We start from the raw sequence: 19,735 nt of genomic DNA on the forward strand, positions 1-19,735 counted from the left end.
CAAGGGAGCATGGCCACTTAGATAGGAATAATAACGATAACAAAGGTAGGATGAAGATTAGGTTAAAAGGTAGAAAAGAGAATATAGGTGAGGGACATTCTCTGAAATACATATATTTTAATGCAAGAAGCATAGTGAACAAGGTAGATGAGTTTAGAGCATGGACAGATACTTGGGGTCATGATAGTGTGGCAATTAGTGAGACCTGGCTATAGGAGGGGCAGGACTGGCAATATTCCAGGATACATTTGTTTTAGATGTTATAGAGCAGGGGGTAAAAAAAAAAGGGGGAGGGGTTGCTCTGCTTGTTAAGGAGGGCATTACTGCCGTGAGGTGGCAGGATGGTCTGGAGGGATCGTCCAGTGAGGCTGTTTGGGTGGAATTGAGGGGTGAAGGAGGCATGAGGGTGCTTAGAGGTGTATTACAGACCACCAAATGGGCCAAGAAAATTAGAGGAACAAATTTGTAGGGAGATAACGTATATGTGTGACAATCATAAGGTAGTGATCATGGGAGATTTTAACTTCCCTCACATTGATTGGGATACCCATACAGTTAGAGGGCTGGATGGGCTAGAGTTCGCTAAATGTGTTCAAGATTGTTTTCTAAATCAATTAGTAGAAGAACCGACTCGGGACGGTGTAATACTAGATCTCCTGTTAGGGAATGAGCTAGGTCAGGTATCGGACATTAATGTTGGAGAACAAATTGGGTCTAGTGATCATAACTCTGTTAGTTTTCGGGTAGTTTTAGGGAAGAGCAAGGAGGGGCCTAAAGTTGAGGTTCTTGATTGGAGAAGAGCAAATTTCGAAGGAATAAGAAGATATTTGGGGAGTATTGAGTGGGACAGGATATTTTCAGGTAAGGATGTAAATGAAAAATGGAGGATATTCAAAAAAGAAATTTTGCGAGTACAGAGTAGATATGTCCCAGTGAGAATGAAAGGAAAGGCTGGAAGTCATAGGGAGGTTTGGTTTTCGAGGAATATTGGAAATTTGGTTAGGAGAAAAAGGGAGGTGTACAAGAGGTATAAAGAGCAGGGAGCTGAGAGTTTGAAGGAGGACTACAAGGAGTGTAGAAGGAATCTTAAGAAAGAAATTAGAGAGGCCAAAAAAAGGCACAAAGAGGCTTTGGCAGAGAGAGTAAAAATAAATCCAAAGGGTTTCTATAGGTACATTAAAAGTAAAAGATTAGTGAGGGATAAAATTGGACTCCTTGTAGATAGTGAGGGTAGGCTGAGTGAGAAGTCAGAGGAAATGGGGGAAATTTTGAATGATTTCTTTGCCTCGGTATTCATTAGGGAAAAAAATATTGAACCAGTTGAAGTAAAGAAAAATAGTGGGGAGGTCATGAAGCATATAAGGATAACCGAGGAGGTAGTGATGGCTGTGTTGAAAAAGATAAAGGTAGATAAATCTCCGGGATCGGACAAAATATTCCCAAGGACACTCAGGGAAGCTTGTGGACAGATAGTGGGGCCATTAACAGAGATATTTAGGATGTCACTGGTCATGGGGGTAGTGCCAAAGGATTGGAGGGTGGCTCATGTGGTTCCGCTGTTTAAGAAAGGGTCCAAATGTAAACCTGGGAATTATAGGCCCGTGAGTCTGACGTCTGTGGTGGGTAAGTTGATGGAAAGTATTCTGAGGGATGGTATTTACAAATATTTGAAGCTACAGGGATTGATAGGGAGTAATCAGCATGGTTTTGTCAGGGGTAGCTCATGCTTGACAAACCTGATTGAGTTTTTCGAGGGGGTTACAAAAAAGGTTGATGAAGGGAAAGCTGTGGATGTTGTCTATTTAGACTTTAGTAAAGCTTTTGACAAGCCAAAGAAAGCTTTTGACAAAGTTCCCCACAGGAGGTTAGGAAAAAAGGTGGAGGCATTAGGTATAAATAAGGAGGTAGTGCAATGGATTCAGCAATGGTTGGATGGGAAGTGTCAGAGAGTAGTGGTGGAAAATTGTTTGTCCACTTGGAGGATGGTGACTAGTGGAGTTCCTCAGGGATCGGTCCTGGGTCCACTATTGTTTGTTATATATATTAACGATCTGGAAGTAGGGGTGGAGAATTGGATAAGCAAGTTTGCGGATGATACAAAGATTAGTGGTGCTGTGGACAGTGAGGAAGATTACCATAGATTAAAAGGTGATTTAGGAAGGCTGGAGGTATGGGCTGAGAAATGGCTGATGGAATTTAATAGAGATAAGTGTGAGGTGTTACATTTTGGGAAGACAAATCTAAATAGGTCATATGCATTAAATGGTAGGCTATTGAGATGTACAGAGCAACAAAGGGATTTAGGAGTTATGGTAAATAGTACCCTCAAGGCTGATACTCAGGTAGATAGAGCAGTGAAGAAGGCATTTTGAATGTTGGCCTTCATAAATCGGACTATTGAATTCAAGAGTAGGGAGGTTATGATGAAATTGTACAAGGCATTGGTGAGGCCAAATTTGGAGTACTGTGTACAGTTTTGATCACCAAATTATAGGAAAGATATAAACAAAATAGAGAGAGTGCAGAGAAGGTTCATGAGAATGTTGACAGGATTTCAAGGTTTGAGTTACAGGGAAAGGTTGTGCAGACTAGGGCTTTTTTCTCTGGAGCATAGAAGATTGAGAGGGGACTTGATAGAGGTGTTTAAGATTTTAAAAGGGACAGACAGAGTAAACGTGGATAGGCTTTTTCAATTAAGAGTGGGGTAGATTCAAACTAGAGGGCATGGTTTAAGATTGAAGGGGGAAAATTATAAAGGGAATATGAGGGGAAATTTCTTTATGCAAAGGGTGGTAGGGATGTGGAATGAGCTTCCGGCAGACGTGGTTGAGGCGGGATCATTGGTTACATTTAAGGATGGACTGGATAGTTACATGGAGAGGAGAGGACTAGAGGGGTATGGACCGGGTGCTGGTCAGTGGGACTAGGAGGGTGGGGATTTGTTACGGCGTGGACTAGTAGGGCCGAACTGGCCTGTTCTGTGCTGTAAGTGGTTATATGGTTATATGGTTATATGGTTATAAGGCTGCCTCTATTGAGTCAGTGTGGGTGGAATTCAGAAATAGGAAGGGAACAATCTCCACACTGGGAGTAGTCTGTAGGCCCCCAAAATGCCTGCGGGGCACCATTAAGCAGATAAATAGACAGATTTTGGAGTCGTGCAGAAATTACAGAGTTGTTATCATGCGAAACTTCGTCTTCCCTAATGCTCACCAGCACCACCTGACTGCAAGAGGGATAGATGGGGCAGAATTTGTTAGGTATTTTCAAGAAGGATTTATGACACAGTATGTAGACCAGCCGACGAGAGGAGGGATCATACTGGATTTAGTACTGGGTAATGAACCTGGTCAGGTGGCAGATCTCTCGGTGGGGGAGCATTTTGGTGAAAGTGACCGCATCTTCCTTAGCTTTAGCTTGGCTGTGGATAAGGATAAAAGCAGGCAAAATGGAGAAGTGTACAATTGGGGAAGGACTAATTACGATGGGTTGAAGCAGGAACTAGGGGGAGTAAGTAGGAAATGGATATTTAAGGGTGAAAGCACAGAATTAAAGTGGAGGTTTAGGGACCACTGGCACTGGGTTCAGGAGAGGGTTGTCCCACTGAAACAGGGAAAAGATGATAGGAAAAGGGAACTGTGGTTGACAAAACTGGCAAGGCAGCTAGTTAAGAAGAAGAAGGAAACATACATTACATTTAGGAAGCTGGAAGCAGGGAGGCCTCATGAGAATTATATGGTAGCCAGGAAGAAACTTAAGAAAGGATTGAGGAGAGCTCGAAGGGGGCATGAGATGGTCTTGGCAAGTTGAATTAAGGAAAACCCAAGGCATTCTATGCATATGTGAAGAACAGAAAGATGAAGAGGAAGAAGGTGGGGCCACTAAAGGATAAAGGAAGCACCATGTGCCTCAAGGCAGAGAAGGTTGGAGAGGTCCTAAAGGAATACTTTGCTATTGTCTTCACCAGACAAAAGGACCTTGATCAGGGTGAGGTCAAATAGGAGAGGCATGTGTGCTGGATGATCTTGAGATTGTGTTGAAATTTCTTTTAAAACATTAAGGTTGCCAAGTCCCCAGGGCCAGACACAATGTACCCCAGGTTGCTGTGGGAAGAAGGGAAAGAGATAGCTGGGGGATTGGCTATGATCTTTGAGTCCTCCTTGGCTATAGGGGAGGTGCCAGAGGATTGGAGAATGACAAATGTGGTTTCCTTGTCTAAAAATGGTAAAGGGAGAATCTTGGGAATTATAGACCAGTGAGTCTTATGTCAATTGTGTGCAAATTATTGGAAAAAATTCTTAGGGATAGGATTGATGAATATTTGGCAAACTGCATGCAACTCGAGGATAGTCAGCAATACTTTGTGAATGGAAGGTCATGCCTCACATGCCTAATTGAGTTTTTTGAGGAGGTAACAAAAGAAATTGATGAGGGTAGGGCAGTAGATGTGGTTGGTATGGATTGTAGTCAGGCATTTGACAACGTCCCCCATAAGAGACTCGTTGAGAAAGGCATGGGGTCCACGGAACCTTGGGTGTGATTAAAAATTGGGTTGCCTGTACAAAGCAGAGAATAGTAGTGGAAGCCTAGAGTTCAGTGATGAATGGAGTGCCACAAGAATCTATTCTGAGACCCCTGCTCTTTTGTGATGTTTAATTAATGGCCTAGATGAAGAGGTGGAAGGATAAATCAGTAAGTTTGCAGATGATACAAAGGTTAGAGGAGTTGAAGATAGTGCTGAGGTTACCGTACGTTACAAAAGAATATAGACCCAATGCAGAGTTGGGTGGAAAATTGGCAGATGGAGTTCAATCCAGATAAGTATGAGGTGGTGCATTTTGGAAGGTCAAACTGGAAGGATGAGTACAGGATGAGTACAGGGTTAATGGTCAGATACTTAACAGTGTGGAAGAACACTGTCCAAATCCATACATCTCTCAAGGTTACTGCACATTGTACAGTACAGGGTTAATGGTCAGATACTTAACAGTGTGGAAGAACACTGTCCAAATCCATACATCTCTCAAGGTTACTGCACATTGTACAGTACAGGGTTAATGGTCAGATACTTAACAGTGTGGAAGAACACTGTCCAAATCCATACATCTCTCAAGGTTACTGCACATTGATAGTACAGAAGGCCTTTGGCATGTTGGGCTTTATTAATAGAGGTATTGAGTTCAAGAGTCAAGAGGTCACGCTGCAACTCTACAAACGTCTGGAGAGACCACACAGAGTATTGTGTTCAGTTCTGGTAACCTCATTATAGGAAGAATGTGGAAGCTAAGGAGAGGGTGCAGAGGAGATTTACCTGGATATTGAATGGATTGCAAAATAAGTCTTATGAGGGAAGGTTAGCAGAGCTGGGGCTTTTCTCTTTGGAACAAAGAATTATGAGAGAAGACTTGATAGAGGTCTAAAAGATTCTGAGAGGCAGTGCCTTTTTCCCAGGAGAAGAATAGTAAACACCAAAAGACATCTCCGCAACGTGAAGGGAGTTAAGTAATTTTGCACAGGGAGTTGTGTGTGCCTGGAATGCCTTGTCAGCGATAGTGGTCAAGGTTGAAACATTGGCGGCATTTAAGAGACTATTAGACAGGATCTTGGATCAAAGAAAAATAGAGGGTTACGAAGTAGGAAGGGTTTCGTTTTTTTTTAATAGGAATATATAGGTCAGTATAACATCGAGGGCCAAAGGGCCTGTACTGTGCAGTAATGTTCTATGTTATGCAAATTGTTTCAGATGGTCTGTGTTTAAAAAATATTTGTAACATTTAAAAAAAAAACTCCTAATCTCTCCTGTTGCGATTCTTTGCAGCAAATTTAAAAATAAAATTGCTGATCATCTTGCCAAAACTCATCAATCGGTTGAATTTCTCAATCAGCTCCATTATTTGAGTTATGCAGTGGAGACAAAAGAAACAGCTAATGTTGCAATCTGCTGGAGAAACTCAGCAGGTCAGGCTGGATTTTGGGTCGCGTCCCTACATTAGAACTGAGAGTGTATGTAGTGAGGACTCAGCCAGTATAAAGAGCAAGGGGTCAGTCAGGAGATGACAGCTAGAACCAGGTGAGGCGGGGAAATGACGGGCAGGTGGGAAAGGAGTCAGGAGATGGTGGGTGATAAGGTAAAGAGAGACTAGGGGCATATTGAGCCAGGAGGTGGTTTGGGATATGGATGTAGACACCAACTAGAAGCTGATGTGGAAACGAGGCTGCAGATACAGGATCTGGTAAGCAAGGAAGGTGACTGATAGAGGTGGAATGAGCAGATGGAACCTGTTGAGGCAGGGAAGAGAATCTTTCCTGGACCCAATACAGTAATGGCACAAAGAAGAAAGAAAATCAGCACCTCGACTTCCTCAGGAGTTTGCAGAGGTTTGGTATGACATCAGAAACCCTGGTAAATTTCTGCATATGTGTGGTAGAAAGTGTGCTGACCGGCTGCATCGCGGTCTGGCAGGGGACACCAATGGCCCTGAGTATAAAGCTCTGAAAAAGATACTGGATGCAGCACAGGACATCACGGGTAAAATCCTCCCCACCATCGAGAACATGTACAGGGAATGCTACCAACGGAGAACAGCAATAATTATCAAGTTTCCACACCACCTGGCACACACTCTGTTCTCACTGCTACCATCAGGAAAGAAGTAATAGATGCCACAAAACTCACACGACCAGGTTCAGAAACAGCTGCTACCCCTTCACCATCAGACAAACTCAATCAGGGACTCATTTAAGGACTCTTACCTTTGCACATTATTGATTTTTTTAAAAATTCTCTCTCTATTACACAGTCAGTTTGTTTATATGAATGTTATACAGTTTTTTTACACTACCAATTCTACTTCGCTCGCAGAAAAAAAACCTCAGAGCTGTATGTGATATATATGGTGATAAATCTGAGAATCAAGGTGTTAGTGGGAGATATGCAAATAGAACCAGGTGACGAGGGAGAGGGGGTCAGAAAGAGAGTATGATTTGCTGCCAATAAATCATTAATAACACAGACTATACAGACTATACAAATTCTTTTTAGCCAGCAGAAGAATTGTTGTGGCTGCAGGTAAATTCCAAAGTGCCAATTACAACAGTTTCTATACATCAATAGCAACATTATATTGCAAGAAATTGTATTCCAATATGCACTTTGATTCAAGAGGGAAAATGCCTCTTGAGTTAGAAAGTTGTATGTTTAACTGCCAGACGTGCACACATCAAGGTTGTCGCTTTTGTGCAACACTGAAGGTTTTCAGCAATACACAAGGATTGTTAACCCAGCCCCTCGATAAAACATCTTGCAAAGCTTTTGGAAGAAAAGTTGAGGGGCTCCCTCTGCTGGACTGCCAATATTAATTTTATTACTAGTACACTTCATTGGATTATTATCTCGTCACTGTTTATAGGATCTCGTGCAATTTGGCTGTAAAGTTTCCAAGGGACCCTGATGTTTGCATTTAAAATTCATTGAAATCACTTTGGCATATATTGTGGTTATGAAGGAAGCGATGAGAGAGAGAGAGTGTGTGTGTGTGTGTGTGTGTGTGTGTGTGTGTGTGTGTGTGTGTGTGTGTGTGTGTGTGTGTGTGTGTGTGTGTGTGTGTGTGTGTGGTGTGTGTGTGTATATTTTTATAAAAATAAATAGAAATTTAGAATAATAAAAAAAATTTAAATCTAGATGCTGTCAATCTAAAATAGAAACAGAAAAGGCTGGAAATACTCAGCAAATCAGGGAGGTTGGAGAGGGAAAGGGAGAATCACTTAGTGAGGGTAAAACCGTGGTGACCAAAGGGAAAATCTATAATGCCGTTGTTCTCAACCTTTTTTCTTTCCACTCACATACCACTTGAAGTAATCCCTATGCCATCGTTGCTCTGAGATTAGTAAGGGATTGCTTCAGGTGGTATGTGAGTGGGAAGGGAAGGTTGAGAATCACTGCTTTAGACTCCATTGTTACTGAAATATTTTGCTTGAGAAAAATTGTCACTGGCCCAGTTCCTTTGAAGTTATGAAACCATGCACATAACGAGTCAATTAGGGACGATTAAAAACAGTGGTTTTCAAACTTTTTCTTTCCACCCACATCCCACCTTCCTTACTAATCACAGAGCACCAATGGCATAGGGAATGCTTAAAGTGGTAGGAAAGAAAAAGGTTGAGAACCGCTGCTGTAACGCGTTTATCTGCTTAGTGTGAATTGGGACCCAGTAGATAATGCAAACATAAGATGCTTTCACACTGCCCCTGAAAGCCAGAATTTAATGGCCTTTTTACTGTTTCACTTACCTGTGTGAATGCAACCAAAACCAGGATTGGTGGGGGGGGGGGGGTGTATTTTCATCCTATGTATTACCCACCAAGGTAGGTAGTATCAGAGCTGATGCGTTTCCCACAGGCTCCTGTGCGAAAGGATTACCTGCCTTCTCGGGATGTGGTAATGCTGCTGGTCCAGCCTCCTTTTGACCTGGAATGTGTAAAAGGTGGCTCTGAACCGAATTTTCTTGGTTCAGTGTGAATGTTCCGATCCGACCTGACCTGGCTTTAAACACAGGTAGCTGACACACCGACTTACTGGGATCTCTGTGTGAAATGATCTTAAGTAGTCAATGGCACGTAGAACTTGTGACAAGCAGAGCAGGAAGATAGAGTAGAGTGAAAATGCCCTCCACTCCCAGAGGAAAAGATGGGGGGGAAAATATTTGCCTCACATTTTTACATTGGGGCTTGAAGTTTGGGGTTTTTGACTGTTTATCCTATAGAGAAATGGAAATCATAGAATAAAATTTTTTAAATGTCACCCCCCTACTGACATCATTTGGGCCTTAACTTGCATATCTGTCCTAGCCCCCTCCACTCTGAGACACAATAAGGCCAAGATTGCCCATGTCCTACCACTCCACTACCCTCTGTATCCAATGTACTATCCTCCACAATTTCTTCCACCTGCAACAGGATCCCACCACAGATACATCTTCCCCTCTCTGCTTTTTGGAGGGATTGCTCACTTTGGAACTACCTCAATGATTCTTTCCTTCCCACTAATTGTCCCCTCTACATATATCCCTGTGATTGCAGAAGATGCAAATACTTGCACCCACACCTCCTCCCTCACCACCATTTGGGGCCCCACACAGTCCTTTCAAGTGAAGCAACTCTTCAATTGTGAATCTGCAGGGGTCAGTGCTCCCATTGTGACCTCCTCCATGTTCGAGAGACTGAATGCAGACTGGTCTGCTGCAATAAAGGGTACCTCTGAGTGGTCAACCATTTTAAATCCACACACACCATTCCCACACCTATATGTCTATCCATGACTTCAAGCATTGCCAAACTGAGGGTACTCACAAATTTGAGAAGCAAGACCTAATATTCTGTCCGGGCATTCCACTTCTCCAGTTTCTACTAAGCCCCTAGCTGACTCTCTCTGTTTCCCTTTTCTTCTATTGTCTTTCATCCTGCTTTGCTTCCCTTTCCTCATCATTCAGAGAGCTAACCCCTCCCTCAGCTTTTTTCTCTTCTACCCACCCACCTATGGCCTCCTTCATGTTAGCCTGTACTCCTCTCCCTGACCCTTCTTTCCTCCCTCCCTCCACTTCTCTTCCCACCTTTTTATTCAGGCTCTTGCCTGTTTTTTTTGGGCATGCCTTGATGAAGGGCTCAGGCCCAAAGTGTTGGTACACCTTGACTTCCTCCAGATGGACAGCGATCTGCTGAGTTTCTTCAGTACTTCATGCCCTCTGTCTTATGAAGAAGATTGAGCATTTGGAAGAAATGTGATAGGAGGACTTAACAAACTTTTAGTTTGTTCTTTGTTAAATACTTTGCTGCATGATACATTTTTTGCAGACAGAAGTGATTGGGTAAATTGACAGTTTTCAAGACAATAAAATATTTTGAACAGGGGTTAAAATAGTCCAGCACTTTTATGTAAAAAAAGGCATAAATACTAAGAATGGTGTGTGTAAGCAGCAGGTGACTAGAAGGTAAACAGAAGGTGAAGTAAGTGTGGTAGATTAAATGGAGAAGTGACTTCCCCATAAATAAGGAGACTGCAAGTGTAAAAAGGTTAAATAAATGGATAGAAAGAAGATAATAGAAGCTAAAGTGATGATCAGATAATGTTCAGTTTTTGGAAATACCACAATCTTTACGTTCTGGTGTCCATGAATGTGTTGAAAGTGATATAGGAAAATAATTTATAAAGAATGAGGAATTTGCAATAAAGTAGTCAGGGGAATTTCCAAGAGAAATTAAAATTATGAATTACCTTTGAAATGTATGTTGCCTCCCTGGTGCCAAGGTCTGAGTTATCTCAGATCATGTTCAGGACATTCTCAGGAGGGAGGGTGAGCAGCCAAATGTTGTGGTCCATGTAGGGACCAATGAGGTGGGTAGGAAGGGTGATGAGGTCAAGCAAAGAGAGTTCAGGGAGTGAGACACAGTGTTGAAGGTCAGGATCTCAAGGGTTGTGATCTCAGGATTGCTACCCGTGCCAGGCGCTAGTGAGATTAGAAATAGGAGGATAATGCAGCTTAACATGTGGCTAAAGACTTAATAGAGGTCTTCACAATTCTGAGGGGCAGATATAAGGTGGACGGCCCAGTGGTTTATATCCCAGGGCAAGAATTGCGAACAGCCAGAGGGCAAATGTGAAATAAAGTGAAGGAAGAAAAGTTTAGGGGAGACATCAAGGGTAATTTTTTTTTTAACAGAGAGAGAGGTGGATGCCTGGAATGCCTTGCCATGGATGGTGGTGGAGGCTGAAACATTAGGAGCATTTAAGAGGCTCTTAGATAGGCACATGGATGAAAGAAAAATAGTTATGAGATAGGAAAAGTTTAGGTTTTTTGGGTAGGAATATACAGGTCAGCACAGCATGGAAGGCAGAAGGGTCTGTACTATGCTGTAATGTTCTATCTTCTGTACAAACCAGCGGACATGGGTTAAGGCTGAAAGGGGAAAAGTTTAGTGGGAACATTAGGAGGAACTTCTTCACACAGAGAGTGGTGGGAGTGTGGAACAAACTTCTATTTAAGAAGAATTTGGACAGGTACATGTATATGAGGAGTATGGAGGGCTATGGCTGTGGCAAGTCGATGGGACTTGGCATAAAAATGGTTTGGCACAGACTAGAAGGGCCAAAGGGCCTGTTTCTGTCCTGTAATATTCAAAAGTTCTAAAGTAGCAAACAAATAACCCCATTCCACCTAATCAAAATCCTTCTCTGCATCTAGAGAAAGAACACATTCAAAGGCAGGAGTGGGAGGTAAATATAGAATATTCAATAAACGATATATATTAAAATAAGAATAATGATTTTTTTTAAATAAAACCAGTTTGATCTTCAGAAGTGATTGAAGATAAAATGTTCTCCAGTCTGTGTGCCAATATTTTAGACAAAATCTTCACATCTATGATAAGTAAGGAAATAGGCCTAGAAGAAGCACAATTAAATGGATCCTTCCCCTTTAACTTTGGGCCTTGTTTTCTTAAATGGATTAAATTACTTTATTTATGTCCTACTGCCTCAATTCTTACTAATTTACGGAGATCAATACCTTTTAATCTTCAAGGTACTCATCAGTGTTGTCCTTGAAGTCCATCACTTTGGTTTGATATTAGAGCCCTTTGCGATTGATCTTCGAGATGGTAGAGATTTTCAAAGGATCCAGAGGAAGAGTATTGAGCATAAGGTTTTTTTTAATATGCAGATGATCTATTGCTTTTCTTTACTAATCCAGAGGTTTCCTTGCCTAGTAATATTAGTCAGTTTTCTGTGTATAAGATGAATCTGCATAAAAGTTAACTTGTACCTTTTGAATGGTTCTACATCAAGTTGTGCTAATTTTCCTTTTAAGATTGTGGAAATCCAATTTACCCATCTTGGTATTACAATCACTAGGAGCTACAAATATCTTTTTAAGGAGAAAAGTTTCCACTTTATTTAATCAGGTTAACTTATCATTATCGAGATGGTCACCTTTATCATTCTCAGAGATTGGTCGTATTCTTTGGCTTGGCTTCGCGGACGAAGATTTATGGAGGGGTAATGTCCACGTCAGCTGCAGGCTCGTTTGTGGCTGACAAGTCCGATGCAGGACAGGCAGACACGGTTGCAACGGTTGCAAGGGAAAATTGGTTGGTTGGGGTTGGGTGTTGGGTTTTTCCTCCTTTGTCTTTTGTCAGTGAGGTGGGCTCTGCGGTCTTCTTTAAAGGAGGTCATATTAACTCTAATAAAATGAACATCTCACCTAAATTTTTGTACTTTTTTCAATCCATACCAATTTTGATTCCAAAATTTTTTTTGGCTCCCTTGATTTGCTTCTATCTTCTTTACATTTGGCAAGGGAAACATCCCCGCTTAAATAAAACTCATCTTCGAAGAGCGAAAAGGAATGGTGGATTGGAATTTCCCAATTTTAGATTATATTATTGAGCAGTCACTATACAGAAGTTAATTCTTTTGTTACATTTTGATAATTTGGTTGACTGCCCTTCATGGATAGAAATGGAATTGAATTTTACAAAGAATTCTTTGTTGTTGGCAATTTTAGGTTAATGTTTATCCTCCTCTTTTTACAAGAACTAATAATCTGATAATTAGACATAGTTTCGGAATATGGGCACAATTTAGAAGGTTTTGCTTCTTTTGAACAATTGGTGTCAAAATTTAATTTGCCAAATACACATTTTTTTTTAGATATTTATAAGTTAAACATTTTGTTCAATCTCAGATTCCCAATTTTCCACAAATTCCTGAGGCAGATGTTCTTGATTTACTTTTGGATTTTCAACTTTCTCACAAAGGTTTAATATCTCTCATGTTTAATAATTTACTTGATTTAAGAACAGCCTCGTAATTTAAGATCAAGTGCGATTGGGAACAAGATTTGAATCTTTAATGTTCTGTTGAGGTTTGGGATTCTATTTGTAATTTGATTAATATGACTTCCCTCTGTGCACAACATTGTTTATTGCAATTTAAAGTGGTCCCTAGAGTACCTATATCTAAAACTAAATTAGCTCATTTTCACTCTGATACAAATCCTCTATGCGACAAATATGAAATTACAGAGGCTTCCTTGGTTCACGTGTTTTGATTTTGCTCTAGTCTAGAAAAATTTTGGAAAGATATTTTTCTCACACTATCAGTAATTCTCAAGGCTAAATTGGAACCTTGCCCTGTAATTGCTCTGTTTGGATTATCTGATGATGACGTTTTATTGATTTCTCAAAACTGAATTTTATCTTTTACTTAATTGATAGCCAGATCTATGATCCAATGGAAAGACAATACTCCCCCTCTTCTCTTTGGCTTGGCTTCGCGGACGAAGATTTATGGAGGGGGTAAATGTCCACGTCAGCTGCAGGCTCGTTTGTGGCTGACAAGTCCGATGCGGGACAGGCAGACACGGTTGCAGCGGTAGCAGGGGAAAATTGGTTGGTTGGGGTTGGGTGTTGGGTTTTTCCTCCTTTGCCTTTTGTCAGTGAGGTGGGTTAAATGATTAACAATGGTTAAATGATACTATGTCTTGTTTAAGCTTAGAAAAAAATAGATATGACATTAAAGATTCATATATTAAATTTTCAAAAGACACGGGGTCCTTTTTAAGGAATATTATCATAATTTTAAATGTTAAGACTGATCTAAACTTCCATGTTGTGTGGTTTGTTTCCGAGTTGTTGTCACTTGATACCCACATGGTAGGATTTTTTTTAAATCTTGTCTAATGGAAGGGGTTTTAATTAAAGTTTTTTAAAAACTTTTTTGTTACTTTTTCATTGACTATTATATTTTAAATATAACTGTACAGTTTAGGGATTTTGCTAAATTTATGATATCCTTTTTCTTTATTATGGCTGTGGTTTGGAATTTGTATGATTCTGCTTACAGGGTTTTTCTTTTTTTTCCATGTTACATTCCATAACTGTACTGTACAAATTTATTGTTATTAAAATTAATTAAAATATTTTAAAAAGAAAAGTTCTGTGGTTCTTGTGTTTATTTAGGCCTGTTGTCAAAGGTGTTGATTGAAAGTTTTATTGAGAGTAACATCAGGTGAATATAGTCCCATTGGTGTTAGGAACTGAATGTGAAGGATCTTCTGAGGGTCATTATCAGATCTTGCAAGGGTTCAATGCTGGGCCCATTGCTGTTTGTCATTTGTATCAACTAGAGGACATAAGTTTGAGGTGAGGGATAAGATATTTAACAAATCTTTTTTTTTTTACACAGAGTCTAAGGAATGGTCTGCCAGAGGAGGTGGTTGAGGCAGGAGCTATTTCATTGTTTAAGAAAAAAATAGAATGGTATCTGGATAGAATAGGTTCAGAGGGATTTGGGCCCAATGCAGGCAGGGTGCTCTAATGCGGCTGGGACATTTTGGTCGGCATGGGGAAGTTGGGCTGAAGGCCTGTTTCCATGCTGTGTGTCTCTAATGTAGTCCACCATATGACAAAAAACAACTGTCCACTGTGTAAACAAGTAAAACGGAACTGCAATTGAAAGGATTTCTATTTCCTGCAATTTTTTAAAAGTTTGAATATTTGACAGCAGTATTTTTGCCCTCTTTGTACTTTGTCAGTTTTTATTTAAATAGTCTCTTGTTCAACTGGTTTTATTCTTAGGTTGTTATTTGATATTAAGGATTCTGAAGATAAAATTTTCCTTTTAAATGTAAAATAGAGAAAGTAGCAGAATGCAGTACATATCTTAATGTGACTTAACACTACAGCTTTATAATATAACAACAATGCTACTGTTAGATACTTACTGTGTAGCTCTAAGAAAAGAATATTTCCAGGGAGGAACGAGGACACCCACGCAGAGGATTTGGCTCCACATGTACAAATGGGGTTTCACACTGCAACGAGCAATTAGAATTCTCATTGTTAAGAATGTGTCTGTGCCTCAATTGTAATGTATTGTTTACTGGCCAGTTTGTTAGTCTGGAAAGGGAAAAGTCGGCTTTGTAAGGCATCTCCTTATAAATAAATAGTGAAGTTACAAGCAAATACACAAAAGTGCTGTAGAAACTCAGCAGGTCCCGCAGCATCTAAAGGGATGTAACCAAAGTTTCGGGTCTGATCCCTCCATCAAGGTATGAGCAAAATGCGAGCAGGTGCCTTTATCTTGACAAAGGGCTCAGGCTCCAAACATTGGTTATTATCCTTTTGCTTCCTATTAGCACCTTTGTCAGTTGCACCATAATCACAGCTTCTCCAGACTTTCCTATTTAACTAGTGAAGTTACAACTTGTTCTCCGTATTGATTAGGCAGCTGGAATTAAGTAAGATTATAAGATGTTGCAATGAGTGCCCTGTTCCTGCATTGCGGAATTATTTTGGTAAATTCAATTTTCTTGTTTTGCAGTGACTGAGAAGAAGCCTAAATGGGTGGGCCTTGGATTATGTTATGCATTATTCTCCTGTTTATTCTTTTCGATCCTTTCTCTCTTGGTGAAGAAAATTGAAGGAATCCATTCTCTGGAAATCAGTGGGATTCGATGTTTATTTCAGTGGATATTTACATTCCCAATTATTATCTACAATGAGTAAGTATGAAATGTGCATCTTGTATTGCTTCGACCATGCTTGAAGTTGCCACAGCATAAGGATTGGAATCCATTTAATCATTGTTTTAAAAAATTATAGTAATTCCATTATATTTCTCAGTGTATTCTATAAACCATCGAGTGTTAGGACAAATAGAGAGGTGTATATTTGCAGGAAAATTACAGAGAAATGGAAGAACAACATAATGTAGAGAAAATGGGGAGATATCCTTTGGGTGATTGATAAATGGATAATCTTGGACTACAGAATGAAATTGATTTCTTGGTATGTTAGATGGAGCAATGGCTGACTACGTGTGGAATTGTGCCTTTCTGGAAGCCTAATAAGGGATGGGCATACATCATTAAAGGTGGAATCCAGGAAATATTAATTTTCCAGGTAAATGCAGTGGTGAAAACAGATGGAATCATTAACTGGGACATAGGATATAGGAATAGAGTGGTCATGGTATAATTGTTAAAAATGTACTTCATTTGTGGTTGGAGTATTGAATATGGTTCTGGTTGACGCACTGTAGGAAGGATATAATTGCACTGGAGAGGATGTTGTAGAGATTGACGAAGATGTTACTTGGGATGGAACATTAAAGTTACGAGGGGCAACTGGAGAGGCTGGAGTGAAGGAGAACTGGGGGGGGGAATCTGATCGGGCTAGACAAAAGTATGAGATGAAACCTTCCCCGCAGCAGGGGAGTCTTCAACTAGAAAACGTAGGCTTAGAGTAAGGGGTTTGGAGGGGCTCTGAGGAAGAACTGCCTCACCCAGAGCATGGCTGAGATCTGGAATGCATTGCCTGAGAAGGTAGTGGAGGAAAGTGGTCTCACAACATCTAGGAAGCATTTGGACAAACAGTTGAATTACCAAAGTGCTGGTGAATGGGATCATCACGGATAGCTACTTGATGGACAGCCTAGTTGTGATGGAACCTGTTAGGGCACTGTATGAATCTGTTTCTATAGCTATCCAAGTGTGCATTAGGGTAATGGGGGGGCGGGGGGTGGGGGGGGAGGAAGAATTCAAAAGAATCTTTCTGGAGAATCTCTCTGCTTCTATCCTCATGGTATAAAGCACTGATTCTTGTTCTAGGAAAGAGGTGCCTCAGGTAGGATAAGTCACTGGTGAGTATTTGGGAAATAGCGATTATATTTTGTTTACATTATTTTTGTAGAAGAATAAGGAGAATTGAGAATAAAGACATTTAAAGAGTGCCAATTTAAATTTTGATAATGGATATGCCAGGTTGAATCGAAAGCAAGCAAAACAGTAAGTTCATAATTTAAAGAATCAGGGAGGAGCTACATTTAGAATCAGAATTTGTTGTAATGAACATGTCACAAAATTGATTGTTTTGTGGCAGCATTACAGGTGCAAATATTGCTATAAATTACATTTTTAAAAAGTGAATAAATTGTTGCAAAAAGAAGAGAAAGTGAGATGATTCTGTGTTCTGTGGTCATTGCCCATTCAGAAATCACATGGCAGAGAGAAGAAGCTGTTTTTTGTAGCATTCGATATTTGTCTACAGGCTCCTGTACCTCCTTCCTGATGGTATCAGTGTGAAGAGGGCATCACCTAGATGGTGAGGTTCCTTGAGGATTGAGGCTGCTTTCTTCTGATGCTGTATTTTGAAGATGTCTCGATGGAGAGAACTGATGCCCATGATGGTGCTGGCTGAGTTCACGACTCTCTGTAGTCTTTTCCTGTCCTGTGAGTTGGCACCTCCATATCAGACAGTGATGCAACCAGCTCATTGATGCTCTCCAGGGTACATCTGTAGAAATTTGGAAGAGCCTTCAGATTCAGATTTCAGGTTTATTGTTAGAGTACATACATGATATCACATACAACCCTGAGATTCGTTTTCCTGTGGGCGAGGCAGAATTACCACTTTATTTTGTCTTTGATGACCTACCATAGCTCCTCAAACTCCTAACAAAGTATAGCTGCGGGCAAGCCTTTGTAATTGCATCAACTTGGAGGCCCCAGAGTAGATCTTCAGAGATCTACTCTGGGGCCCAGGAATTTGAAATTCTTAACCCTTTCCATTGCTGACCCCTCAATTAGGGCTCATTTGTGTTCTCTTGGTTTCCCCTTCTGAAGTCCACAACCAGTTCTTTAGTTTTGCTAACCTTGAGGGCAAGGCTGTTGTAACCCCACTCACTACCTCACTCTTCCTCATTGCTGTTTATTCCCACCAGGGGCCAGGTAAATCAACTAAACTTGCCTCTGGGTGACACAAAAAAAAATAGAGCAAGATGAAGCAGGAAAAGTGGATGTACGTTGCATGGCAGGTTGAAAACGCAAATAAGAATTGGACCAAAATGGATCAGAGGCAAAAAACAAGTCAATTTGATAGAATTGGAGTGAACATAAGTTAACAATCTGTTATATTTGAATTAGTAAATTTATTAGAGGGACTAAAAGATTTATCATAAAGGCATAGAGCCTGTCAAATAATTATTTTAGGTCTACTGTTAGCAAGGAAAATGATGCTTGTAAAAGTTGTTGAGAAACAGGAAAGGCTAAAAAGTACTCAAAGAATAGATGGTCTTAAAGTAGATAAGGCATCACATTTGATTGGATATATCTAAGATTGCTGAGGGGAAGAGGTACAAGCCACAATCATTATCTGAATCTGAAAGCATAACGAATGCTGAAAGGTTATATTTTCTTTAAAGAATAACACTGGGCAACAATTTTTTTCAAAAAGTTTACTTCCTTAAAAAAAAATTGGGGATCATGATACACAACTTCAAGCTGAACAGAAAGATAATTTCCGATTTGCTGCATCATGTTGGAGAAGCATTAACCTTTATTGAACTTAGCATGTTTGGTCACATAATGATGCTGATGCATTTTGTGTTAGTTCGACTGACCTAAAAATGTTTTGTCGCCCATTTTTATTTGTACTCAGCATCTGATGCCTTTCGTGTCAACACCCAGGATTGATGGATTCCAGTAGCCCTGATGCTGGTTTTCCATGGTCACAATGTCCTGGTGAAACCTTTCACCACGTTTGTGTCTTGGGTAAACTTATACCTCTCATTTTGTTCATTTTAGATTGGTCACAGTGTTTTAGCTACCGAAAGAAAATAGACACACACACCGAGAGCAGTTCAGTTTATACAAATGTTTATTACTAATTCAAAAGCTGATTTCACACTACAATATGCAAGCCCTTCCCAACTATACTTATCAACGCTTGGACTGGTCCCAACTGCCAAAGCGAGGCAACAACTGCACACTTGTAGTAGGTTGTCAGGGCGCTGGTAGCAGCTTCTCCACCTCCCCCGACCGGGACGTTGCTCGGACTCTGGCTGTTCTTCCTTCTTGACAAGGGGTGTTCCCACCCCTCGGAGAGTCTAAACTTCAGCAGCAGGACCACAGACTTTTATACCCCAAAAACAATTAATCATGCACCCACTCCCTCTAACATTTGTCAGTCAAAATCAAAGCTGAGCATACTATTCTACAATTTAGAAGATTAATTATTATGGAGCAGGATGCTATGATATCCTGGTTTATCTCGTAGATACAAGGACTCATTAAAACTTCTTGAGCAAGACAGGTTGTGACCAATACGTCAATTTCAGAGTGTCGTATTTGACAACTGCTTTCCCTGGGCCTCACGGTGGAATTCCATTTCAAAGTGTATCTTCAGATAAGTCCCCATGGCTGAGTTTAATTACATCTGCTAGTTCTGAAAGTAAGGTGACCTGCGTGTGGACCCAGTGTCGTCAGTTCCACATAAGCAAAAAGCATCTGAGTACATGGTTTTAATCCTCCATTACATTCCACCCCTTGGTCACAATCTGTCATTTGCGAGGCCTAACCAGTATTTGAGTACAGAGGGAGCGAAAAAAGAGAAATCAAAACAACAATTACAAAGATAAGCAATGACGCGAGCAACCAACGGAGGATATTGTGGCCCACTCCCCCAAATGTAGCAGTTAGCCATGAGAAAGGATTCCAACCAAGGCTCAAATTATCCTTGTTGGCCACAATACCCAGATACTGGAGCTCACGAACAGATTTTGAAACATGCTGAACAATAACATATTTATATAAGCTGCACTTGAGGCTGGTGACCGAGGACTTCCTTGGTGTAATGCATCGGACCGTGTTTCCCACTGGGAACTCCCTTGGAACGTCCTCGA

General features: G+C 40.6%; 1 protein-coding gene across 5 annotated transcripts in view; it reads left to right on the top strand.

Moving 5' to 3' along the window:
• Window positions 1–19,735, top strand: part of slc35g1 (solute carrier family 35 member G1) — a 66,083-nt gene that overhangs the window by 30,362 nt on the left and 15,986 nt on the right. For 4 of the 5 annotated variants that reach the window (XR_011345518.1, XM_069900561.1, XM_069900563.1 and 1 more), the window contains exon 2: window positions 15,377–15,557. Coding sequence is in view for 3 of the 5 variants with exons in the window: in XM_069900561.1 (XP_069756662.1) it covers window positions 15,377–15,557 (181 nt within the window). In the remaining 2 variants the exon portion in view is untranslated. Of the gene's footprint in view, window positions 1–13,269; window positions 14,550–15,376; window positions 15,558–19,735 lie in introns of those variants that run through there. The other variant, XR_011345519.1, reaches the window with a different exon arrangement.

The sequence above is a fragment of the Narcine bancroftii genome, chromosome 10, assembly GCF_036971445.1.
Source record: "Narcine bancroftii isolate sNarBan1 chromosome 10, sNarBan1.hap1, whole genome shotgun sequence".
Lineage (NCBI taxonomy): Eukaryota > Metazoa > Chordata > Chondrichthyes > Torpediniformes > Narcinidae > Narcine > Narcine bancroftii.